The sequence below is a fragment of the Alexandromys fortis genome, unplaced genomic scaffold, assembly GCF_014885135.2.
Source record: "Alexandromys fortis isolate MF-2015 unplaced genomic scaffold, M_Fortis_MF-2015_v1.1 scaffold_531, whole genome shotgun sequence".
Classification (NCBI taxonomy): domain Eukaryota; kingdom Metazoa; phylum Chordata; class Mammalia; order Rodentia; family Cricetidae; genus Alexandromys; species Alexandromys fortis.
The window spans coordinates 99,842-111,775 of NW_026068427.1; the positions used below are offsets into that span (position 1 = coordinate 99,842).

Below are 11,934 nucleotides of genomic sequence, written 5' to 3' on the forward strand. Positions count from 1 at the left end.
CAAAAAAACCATAAAATCTTAAGCTGTTTATCTAACAAGATATTTTAAGTCTAAAAGATATTTTTATGAGTTATAATAGAAGACAGATTAGGTATAAAACTTTGTACTCATCAAGATAAGACAGATAATAGAGTAATTTCTCCAAATTTTTTAAATACAAGGAGACTGGATGTTGTGAATATAATTCTTCCTTGATAGATGTTTTTATTGTATATAATTTTATTGTGTTAGAGTTGAAGGCCTTTCCTTTTTTAGACAAATTGAGGGAATGATGTGGGACATTTGTGCACTGTGTGAAGATGTATTGCTATGATGGGGATAATAAAAACTCGAACAGTCAAAACATAGGCCAGAGAGATAGGTTGGATTTCCAGGAAAAGAGATGAAGAGGAAATAACTGAGGAATGCAGGAGATATCATCAAAATGTAGAATGAGTTGAACACACATAATGGGAGAGAGATAAAATTCTTGTGGTAATATGTAGATTAACAAAAATATGGGTTAATTTAAGTTATAAGAGCTAATGGGACATGCTTATTGTATGGTTGAGCTAGCATAGTTAATAATCAGCCTCTACATGTCATATTTGGGAGATGACAGTCCAAAGGGAAGTCCAATTACAAAGTTTCAGTTTAAAAGTCGCACTATACCCATGCCTGGCAGGAGAACAGCCAGCACTTCATATAGGTAAACTAAAGTATTAGCTCCATCTCAATATCTACTGATTTACAACAAAAATACCAATTTCAAGCTTTATTTTCCCTTAAATATGTATCTGCTCACTTTCTGTTTCTATAACTTGACCATTAACACTGTATCATTATAAAGAAACCTGGTTAACTTAGCTGATAATTTTGGAAGATATAAGTTCAGCATCAGGTAACTTCACCTACTCATCCTCTGATGGTGACGATGCTGTTTTCTGAGCCACTAAATGCTAGAGGAGCTAAAAGGAAATGTCCAGGTACAGAAAAGAAAACTGAATTGTAGACAGTGAATTGTGTTCCAATATATTCCAATAAGAAGTCATCGGGGTCTCAGGGAGTTACAGTAATAACTTAGAAGGATAATACTCATATGTATTTAGTGTTCTCAATTTAGGCAGGATGTTAAAGATCTCTCCAGGATATACACACACACTTGAAGTCCATGTGCCAGCATGTAAAACTTGACAGGCAAGCCCAGTATATGAAACCATTCCTTGGGAGCTATGAACAAACAGCTGTTCATGCTAGATAGGGAACATATGATAGATTAAAGTGACAAGAACACCAAAGTTGGAAGTTGTTACAGAAACAGAAAGAACTAAAAGGTAGCTGAATCACTAAATCACAGAACGGGTGATAATTCACAAACACTAGAATCCTGGAGTGCCCTGAGCAACCTATAGTCAACAGGTTAGAGAATAGCCTTTCAAAGTTAGCACAGAAACTGGAAGACAGCAACAGGGACATCTGTCAGAACAGAATTTTATAGAGTTAATAGCAGTAATAGTGGGGAAACAAGAGCTAAAGATCACAATCTTCCTGGGTTGACTAAGGAGTAAATAGTTACAAGACAGAAGATCATAGGAGAAGGAGATCTGGAAATGCTGACAAGACAGAACTGACCCACTGAAGGAAGTTCACCCATCTTATGGCCTGGCTTGTGCGTTACTTTCCAGTAAGTTTGTTGCACTGACTTCCTCATTGCTAGAGAAGGCTTCTTCTCCTTATCAACCTTCTTCATCTAAACCTCATCAATGCTTCTTCCTCATCCCTAACCTCCTGATCACAGTTCCTTCTAGTGCACTGCAGATTCTATCTTAAGATTCCAGGTGCTATGCTCACTGGAGGAAAGTCACTAGGTTTCATTTAAGAAATGTATAACACAAAACTACTCAAACTCAAGTAGACCATAAACTCCTTACTCCTTCCATAGGTTAGGATTATGCTAATTCCCTTTCTTTCTGGGTTGCTGTAGGAATCTATCAGTCTGGTGAACTGGACGACTTTTACAATCTGGCTCTCAATTCTGACTTTGAGAAAAAGTCAATAGAGTGGGTTAAGAAAACAAAGGTTTAATTGAAAAGCTCTGTAGAAACATGATATTTTATCATCTACATAAATAAAATATAAAAAGAGTTGAAATAGTGGATAACTGCATAGATGGATAATTCCCAGAAGCAACTGCTTTTTAAACAGAACTTTCAGGATCAGGAATTTCAGAGTCAGATTGTCAGTCAAGGGGAATCCAGAAGGACCCACAAAAAATGGTACAAAGTACTGTCATCAATTTTGGTTTCTCATCAAATAATGAAGATATCATGAACTTTGGTTGCAGATTATTAAGAAATAAACCGGAAAAATGATCTGGAAGTTTCCTATTTTCACTAGATTCATAATCCAGAATGTGTTGTGTAGACTGCTTAGGGAGGAAAGTCAACAATGATCCTATCATCTGTGAAGACTATTACCTACTGTAAAGGCTTCCTCTGCCTACTGGTGTAGCAGTGACATAACTGTATAGTGATGGTTCATTTGTATTTTAATAAATAAAGCTTGCCTGAAGTTCAGAGAGTAAAACAGCCATACTGATCAGCCTGATAGACCAGGCTTGGTGACACACTCCTTTATTCCGAGTAGCCACACTAGTTTGCCATAGAATACATGCAGTAATGGTGCACACCTTTAATTCTAGAACTAGGGAGGATTATAAAACAAGAGAAGACAGCTCTTACACACAGTTTCATTCTGAGATTCCTGAAGAAAGGATCATTATTTCGGGTTGAGGTAGAGGTAAGAGCCCATGGCTGGCTGTTTTTCTTTTCTGATGTTCAGGTTGGACCCCAATTTATATCTCTGGGCTTTTATTAATTGTACTACATGACTGCTTTCTTATGTTATTTGAGGTATGTTCAACAGAATAGCATCTATGCATTGTTCTATAATACTGGGTCAGAAGTCCACAGCAGGAAGCATTATACACAATTGAGTGGAATCTGCTATTCTTATTTTTGCTTAATTCAGACGGTGTCATACTGCATTAGTTATGTTTATATGAACGGATTAGTACTGCGCTTAGTGTTAGTCAAACATTTGTGTATGCAATTGTCAATAATAGATTGATAGTACAAACTTGTAGCTTGTAAATGTGTGGAAAATGGGTGACCATAGAATGCTTTGACCTAATCAGCACATCTGTATCCCCCTCTATATGGTTCGGGAATGCTAAAGAAGAAAGGTGAGGGAAGAAGAGTAGTGCTGCTAAATACCATCTCCTGAACACATGTCACAGTGTAGTAATGTGCTCATAGTAAGTGTGGTTGCCTGTACAAAACAGGCATAACCCTGAGTGGTAAACATGCAAATATTGTTAAATGAGGCCGTCAAGAATCTCTCTCTGTGTTACGTTTCCTACTACTGGGATAAAATACATAAGTAGGAAGTGGAAGCAGCTTAATGCAGAAAATACTTATGCAGCTCACAGCTCCAGGGTACAGTTGATTAAAAGAGATACCAAGTCAACAGAACCTTAAAGCAGCTAGAAGCTTTATATCCACATACAAGAAGCAGAGAAGGATGAATGACTACGTGCTGGTGCTGAGTTCACTTCTTCATTTTATACACACCAGTATCTCCTTGTCCCAAAAATGGTTCCTATCACAGTTAAAATGTGACTTTACACATCAATCACCTTAATGAAGATAATGCATAAAAAACATATTAAAAGTTCAAGAGCCATGATGGTCAGACCAGGATCTCCATAACTCTGTGCTGACTCGATTATTTTAAGTTCTCATGCTCACCATCTCCCTCTTGACAGTGTATTAGTTTTATCTCTCCTGGTCTCTGCATCTTCAGAGTCCCAAGTACATACTCCAGTTTTCACACAATTAATGAGAACAAGGGATTGTAAAAACGGAGTGTACACAACTGACCTTAACAAAACAGCTGGGATACATAAGACAAATGTCTCCTCTCATGGATCTCAAATATTTCAAATAATTAATTGAGGACTAAACAAATATCTTTTATTGTGAGAATGCAAAGATTTATCAGCATTTGCTGGTGTTCTTCCTCCTCACACAGAAACAGCAAAGAGGGTAAGGTGGCCATGTCTGCTATTTTCACTGCTCTTTGTTGCTCACATTATGGAACCAACTGACCTTGGAATACAGGAATAAGCTGGGATATCAAGGTATCCATTCAGGGGATTATACACATCAATCAGCAAATGTAATAGAGAAGCCCTTTATTAAGAGAATATTTTTGAAACTACATCAAGAGTGTCCCACCAGATAGGTCCTTTAAACACTAGACAGCAACATTTTTATAATTTAGCAGAAAACTCACAAGGAGTGTGGGTAGTAGGATAACTAAGTGAGAGTACAGAATTTGGGAACATCATTTATATTCCGTTATCTTAGAATATAGAAATCTGAATTGTGTCCATTAATTTTTTGTTGTTCTTATTGAGTCAAATTCTATATTCATAGTAGTAAAAACTTCCACCAAATCAGATGTTCATAATAGGTAATGTGATGATTTATAATAAAGTAAAGTATGACAAGAAACTGGGGAAAGCAGAAGATATGTAAAGATCAGGACCAAACCACACTAAAGGGACAATAAATTCCCCTCTAAAAAAGAGTCCAAGGAAAAATTCTTCAAAGTCCACAGTAAAATATGATGTGGGAGTGTCGTATATCAATCTGTTGATTTCATTGGTTAAGCAATAAAGAAACTCCTTGGCCCTGATAGGTTAAAACATAGGTGGGAGGAGTAAACAGAATAGGATGCTGGGAGGAAGAGGAAGTGAGCTCAGACTCTGCTCTGCTCCAGGAGAGACTCGACAGCTCTGCTCTGGAGCAGAAATGTCATGCTCAGCTCTCCAGGGTAGATGGGATAGCTCTGCGATCTGTGGCAGACGCAATGAAGCTCAGACCCAGGATGGATTTAGGCTAGAATCTTCCTGGTAAGCACACCTTGGGGTGCTTACACACATTATTAGAAATAGGCTAAATTAATATGTGAGAATTAGCCTAGAAGAGGCTTGATAGAAATGGGCCAAGCAGTCTTTAAATGAATACAGTTTGTGTGTTGTTATTTTGGGCATAAGCTAGCAGGCGGCTGGGGTGCTGAGGACGCAGCCCCGCCACTCTTATTTCAACAAAATAGAGGGTATGAACCTTAATGTGGTGATGGAAGAGTTCTCCAACCCAACATTTTGATCCTTTCCTCCATCCAAAAAACATTTGATTCCTGGATCGTTTCTCATAATTCATGCTCATTTTAAACATTAAATTTTCTTGTAAAAAAACACTAAAGATTACCAAATTTATTTTTCAGAGATAGTAATATGCAAGCCTGTGGCCATCTCTTGTCTTCACTTCTAGGATGCAATCAAGGTCTTCTCTGGCTGGGGCAAGTCCCAAACAGCACAATCCCAAGTACTGTGAGAATCAAACCAGAAATGCCCATCCGGATGATGTTCTGCACTGTGTGATCTTGAGGCTGTGAGACTGGAGATTGTGGACAAACAGGTCAGGAACATACAACGCCACCATAATATATCTGTATTTCCACTATGAGTAGATCCCTCCTGTGTATTCAATCTGACCTTCGGTGTCCATGCCTAAACCAGAATTTTCCTGACCCACCTATTGTGACTTCTGACATACTTTGTGGTTGGCTGTTGGTCTCAGGCACTTGTGAGTTACAAAGGCATGATCAATGTGTGAAGTGCTCAAGAGAACTGATTCTTTTGTGAAGCTGTGCATTTTTATTTCCCAGAAAGGCATATTATACTCATGACAGCTATAATAAAGATCTGGAACAAACCATTTCTCTGCTATAGTGGGCTTTCTCCTGAGCTTTTGCTTGATTACTTCAGCCTGACTATGTTCTGAGTTCAGAACTTGTGGCCAAAGTTCTTCTTTGGAATCAAGGGTATTGTTTTTCAGAAAGCTAAGATGGAAAATTACCCCCTCCCAGATTAAAATAAAGAGGCCTTCCTATGATCCCAGCTCTGCTGTAGTAAAGAATCCAGGAAGCTAATTCCCCTGGAAATTGGGTTGCACTCATTCACCAGCTGAGATACCAAGATGTAGACAATGTCTTGTCATCAGGGTCCCATGAATATGAGTTACACAAAATAATGACAGTCTGAGTTCTCTGCCTTCATTCAAGTCACCCAGTTCCCATGATGCTTCTGTTTAACATCTCATTCTATAATCATCACAGCATTAGTAGTACAAACAATGAGATCACAAGAACTTAAAGATGTGCTCACAATGTCCATGAAGTAGATATGTTCTCATTAGTAGGTAAGCTAAATCATCAAAGAATTGGATACCAACATGGATGTAAAATATATTACTTAAACCTGGGTCTGTAGAGGTTATGGACTCTAGATTAGAAACCAATACTGCCATGTTCCTAAACCAATGTGATTTCAGACTTCATTCTAAGTGCTTATCCTTATATACACAGGTAAGTTTAGCTCTGTCCCCTCATCAAAGATGCATAAATTTCTACAGATGAGGATGATTATAAAAATTCACAACTGGTCAAAACAGAAATAAGATAGTTTGGTGTGCCCAGTCCAAATGGGTACTCCTACAACACAAACTATATAAAATATAGGGAACATTGAGCAGGAGAGGTAGAAAGGTTACAACAGCCAGAGGAACATGATTACTGCTACACAATAGAGACTTCTAGGCAAGAGAGGGAAGATACACAAGTGAAATTTCTAAAGTATGGTTTCCTAAGAAGACCAACATAATGGCCACCTGGATTCTATAGTCTCTTGCTCCTCTGTTTATCCTGGGGTCAGATCAAACTAACAAAATCAGATAGCAACTAGTGGACAACAGGAAGTGGAGAGAATCCACATGGTGAATCTGTGAAGTCTTCAGATAAAACCGTTTGGAGACAAGGCTAGAAAATGGAAGAATCAAAAGAATCTCAAGCTAGGTTGTATGATGTGCATTTATGTGTTCGTGTGTATGTTTTGTATAACAATAACAATTAAAAATCAGAGGCCAAACTTAAATTTTAAAAGGGCATGAAAAACACAGAAAGAGAGAGAGAAAGAATGGAAAAAGTAGAAATGATTTAAATGGAACACTCATATATTANTCATATATTACTAAGTTACATTATATATATATATAACCATATAAAATTGTATAGATTTCTGCTATTATAAATGCATGTGAACATAACAAAATAATATTATACAGGAAAATGAATAAGTTTACAGGGAACCATGCAATTTACACTCCTAAGGTTACAACACAGTTTTACAGTGTCAGCAGTATGGGTTGTTGTAGACTCCTAAAAGGCAAAGATTATGATTCTTTGTTAACAGTTATAGAAAGGGTTTCTGGTGCCACACAGTGGAGTAAATGAGGATTCCTACCAGGAATCTTCTGGACTCCCATGCAGAAGGACAGATGATGATTAATTGAGAAAGAACAGTTTACTTCTAAATCTCTAGGTCAATTCCTAGGTCAATTATCCTGTCTAATTGAGCTCAAAGAGGTCTGGGTCATCTCACCTGAAACTATGATCTCCACAGGGACACTGGGGTGTGACAACAGGCAAGGGGATGAGCTTTGGGAACCAAAGCATACATAGGAACCCTTAAAAGCTGAAGTCACAGCACTCATGGAGAATTCTGACTGATTTTGACACTGTAATTTTTGATGCAAATAGGGATGGGCTGCACCTTCCTTGAACAGAAGGAAAGTATCCACTAGGACTGATGATTGACACTGCAGGGTCACATTCTCTCCTAAGGAAACAGTAATGCCTGGATGCATAGAGAGATTTTGTATAACTTCATGTTACCATAAAGAGATGAAAATTAGTGAGTGAAGGACTGCAGGGATTGGTCTGAGTCCCCCTTTCAGAACCTAGTCTCTCTATATTTTAACAGACAAGGCACTGCCTTGTCCTTAGACCTATTCCTCTGTGACATGTTCATCATCAACTTAATGATGACTGCTAAACCTGCACTAACATCCTCACCTGTGATCAGGATGTCCAGAAGATCACTGAGGGCTGACCACTCAGAGGAGGAACTGCATGCACCAAGGCATCTATACTGACCACCAATGGAGGAATTCACAAATCCTAATGTAAAATTGTCATAAAAATGTCCATCCTGAGACTGATGGACAGAGACCTGGGTGAGGCCACTTTCACCCTTTGTGAACAAAGCAAATCTGTAATAACTTATCTCAGAGGATTACTTGAGGATCTGGTTTTCTCCAAAATCCAGGTCAGAGCCTTTGAAGGTTGGCAGGGAGAGATTCTTTTACAGTCCTAAGAGCAGGAGACTCAGGAAGCCATACATCTGTATCTTTCTATACATTCCACATCCCATCCTGCCCTGACAGTGCCATGGCCATTAGCACTCAACAGTTTCCTTTAGCCAACATGGCTTTAAACCTTCCTTGAGGCAGCACAACGTATGACAAAGGGTTTCTGGTGCCAAACAGTTGAGAAAATGAGACTTCCTCACCTGAGACATGTATCTCCAAAGGTTCACTGGCCTCTGACCAAACAAGCGAGGTATTTGTATAGTATCCATAACATCTGAAGGGCCTACTCTTGCTGGATGCCACGGTGATCTCAGGAAACAGAGCTAGGGACTGTCCAGTGTGTGTAAGCTGTGCCTTTTGGGACATGGAGAAATTTTGATCTGCCCCAGTCAAAATGAACCAATCATATCCTTTAGATGAGACACACTTAAAGGTCACATTCCCACCTGGGGTCACCACAGGGCTGGGCAAAGCTGACAGAGTAGGTTTACCATGGTGAACACCTAGGAGAGGAAGAGGCAGCCTGTTTAAGAAAGACAGCTCATAATGTCTCCAGCAGATAAGATGGGGAAGCACACCTATGGAAGATTATTTCCTGAGGACAGAGGCAAAGATTGTGACACTTAGTGTCCTCTCACCTGTCACCACCAGCTCCAGGGGATCACTGCGCTCTGTCCAGCCAGCAGAGGTGTAAGAGTAACAGCGATATTTTCCTGCATGATGCTTTTCCATGGATGGTATTGAGAACATGGCTTTGTTACCAGAATCTTTTGGAGTTTGACTGTCCCATGGTGCTGGGCTTCCTTCTTTATAGAGGAAATACATTGTTTGGTTTCCCTTGGTCCCCTCACACACGATGGTCACATTATTTCCTGAGGCAATCACAGATCCCGGCTCAGCCCTCAAAGTGGGTTTCTTAAGTTTTCCTACAAGGAAGTAAAAGAGAAGGATGTGGGGTCAATCAAACAGTTTCCGAGTAAAGATCAAACTTGCTCCTGATCTTGAACTTTACTCCTAAATAGAAAAAGAACAAATAAAGATCAAACTTGCTCCTGATCTTGAACTTTACCCCTAAATAGAAAAGGAACAAATAATGTCATGGGAAGACACATCATTCTTCTGACCCTCCCAGGTTCCATTCTTACTATGCTCTCCCCTCATTTTCTATACAGTGACTCTCATGGTCTGCATACTGTATCAACTGACCCAGGAACCCTGAATTCTTAAACACATGACACACCCTGATCTAAACTGGGATCCTGTGTCTAGTAGAATATGATTCTACAGAGACCCCGAGGTACCCTCACCTGAGATCAGAAGTTCCAAAAGGTCACTCCCTTCTGACCACACTCGAAGATTACTTCTGTCAGAACCATAGCATCTGAATCTCCACCTTTGGCTGAAGGCCGTTGGTCTTACTTGGAACTTGGCAAGAAATAACCCAGTGTCTTTATCTTGTGAACACTGACTGTGCAAGAACGTCTGATCATCCTTAGTTAAAATGAAGCAGTTGTATGAATGATTTGAGGTACAAGAGAGTGTCACAGTCATTCCTACAGTCACAACAGGGTCTTGCAGTGGCAACAGTATGGGTTTGTTGTAGACTCCTAAAAGAAATACACATCGAAAATTAAAGGGGACCACACAGTCTAAATTGCCGCCCATAGCTTTCCTTCTATGGGAGATAGTGCTACAGCAATCGTTACTTGAGAGTGACTTCTGGGGCAAAGATTTTGAGTGTATCTCATCTGTCACCACCAGCTCTAAGGTGTCACTGCGTTCTGTCCATTCAGTAGAGGTGTAAGAGCAGCAGTGATATCTCCCTGCATTCAATTCTGTCATAGAAGAAATGCTGAGTTTTGCCTTATTGTTATAGACTATTTGGTTCTGTTAGTCCCAAGATTCTGGGCTTCCCTCTTTATATATCACATAGATTTGGGTCTCCTGCTTTGTCTCACACCAGATGGTAACATGACCCTGACGTGATCACAGAGCTTGCGAAGGGTCCCTGCAAATAAGTAGGAAGAAAGGAGGTGCATCTGTCACTAAAATGTCACAGGGAAGGTCAAATTGCCCCAGACACATAAACTGATCTGCAATAGCAGAAGTATACATAAAGAGCACACATTTCCATGGATCTTAAATTTCACTATGAGTATCACCCATGGTTTCTGCACCTCAAGACCAGATCTATCACAAATTCTGTGACACTGAGTCTAGTAGCCCTGGTTGTCAATCACCCAGCACAAATCACATATTTTTCTGGGATCCTGTGTCAGTTGCAATTATACTGCACTTCCTTACCTGATACCACGAGCTCCAGTTGGTTACTGGGCACCGACCACAGCTGAGGTATACTCAAGGAATAACCATAGCATGTGAACGTCCACCTCTGGTTGGGGGTCACAGGACCGACTGAGAACAGGGCTCTAAATAGGTCAGAGTGTATTTTCTGAAAGAGCATGGGACTCGAGAACTTCTCACCATCCTTCATTAGTATGCACATGTTATATGGCTCTTGTGACACGCACTGAAGGGTCACATTTTCTCCTGAAGTTACCACAGGGCTGGGAATGGCTGACAGAGTGAGTCTGCTGAGTAACACTCCTAGGAGAGCAGAGAAAACCTGTTTGGTGAACTTACATGAGAAACATGGTTCCACTCTTTTCATATTTGAGAAAGGAGCCCCCTTGAGGCAAATCCTGGGGTTAGGGGCAGGTTCTGTTACCTGTCACTACAAGCTCCAGGAAGTCACTGTTTTCTGATGAGCCATTGGTGCTTGTATAAGAACACCAATATTGGCCTGCATAGTTCCATTGAACCAAAGAGATAAAAAACTTGGCCTTATTCTCAGTTTCTAGAAGGGCTGTTGGTATCAGGTAGTCTTGACTTCCTAATTTGTAGACACGATATTCTTTGGCCTCTGAGGGCCCTTCACAGAATAATGTCACCTGGTTCCCAGTGGCTACCACATTTCCTGGCACTGCTCTCAGTGTAGGTTTAGAGACGGCCCCTGAAAGAAATTGACAATTGGTTCCCCAGAACTCCCCCTCTGATACAAGCTTCTGACACAGAACCTTGCAGGCATCCCCAACATCAGGTCAAACCTGCTGTTCTCCATCTGCTCTGCTCATGAGTGCCCCGTGATCCCCAATAAGGATGTCCAAACTAGGACAGCTGGGAATAAACTTACCTGCTGATGCTGGGTTCCAGAGGTTCGGGCTCATTCCTGGAAGAGAGTGACCTGTGAGTGTTTACATTGAAACATGAAAAGGACCTCCATTTCCTGGTGCCTTCTGGATCTGCTGAGACATCCCAATGGCACAAATCATGATTGTGAGCTGGATTCTCTCTCCATCCCCTTGTGGCATCTCACCAAGAAACAGCAGGAGTATAAGAGAGGTGGTCATGGCATCTACCAGTTGCCACAAGTTTGCAGATAGATGATCTCCTTTCCAAACACACAAGCACAAAATGTATGGCCTGTTGAAATAGGAGCGGCAGGGCTGCGTCCCCAGCACCCGGCCGCCCGCATGGCTAGCTCATGCCCGAAATAACAACACACAAACTGTATTCATTTAAGAACTGCTTGGCCTGAACTCTAGCCCTTACAGGCTAA

The 11,934-nt window shown here is 40.4% G+C and overlaps 1 protein-coding gene across 1 annotated transcript; it reads right to left on the reverse strand.

Moving 5' to 3' along the window:
* Positions 1–5,305: 5,305 nt before the first annotated feature.
* On the reverse strand, positions 5,306–10,821 carry LOC126495682 (leukocyte immunoglobulin-like receptor subfamily A member 5). The gene is made up of 6 exons (XM_050133286.1): positions 10,620–10,821; positions 10,022–10,150; positions 9,623–9,922; positions 8,954–9,241; positions 8,516–8,818; positions 5,306–5,504 (listed from the first exon to the last, which is right to left on the reverse strand). The coding sequence occupies exons 1-6, from the start codon at positions 10,819–10,821 to the stop codon at positions 5,386–5,388; spliced, it is 1,341 nt and encodes a 446-aa protein (XP_049989243.1). The 3' UTR covers positions 5,306–5,385.
* Positions 10,822–11,934: the final 1,113 nt, after the last annotated feature.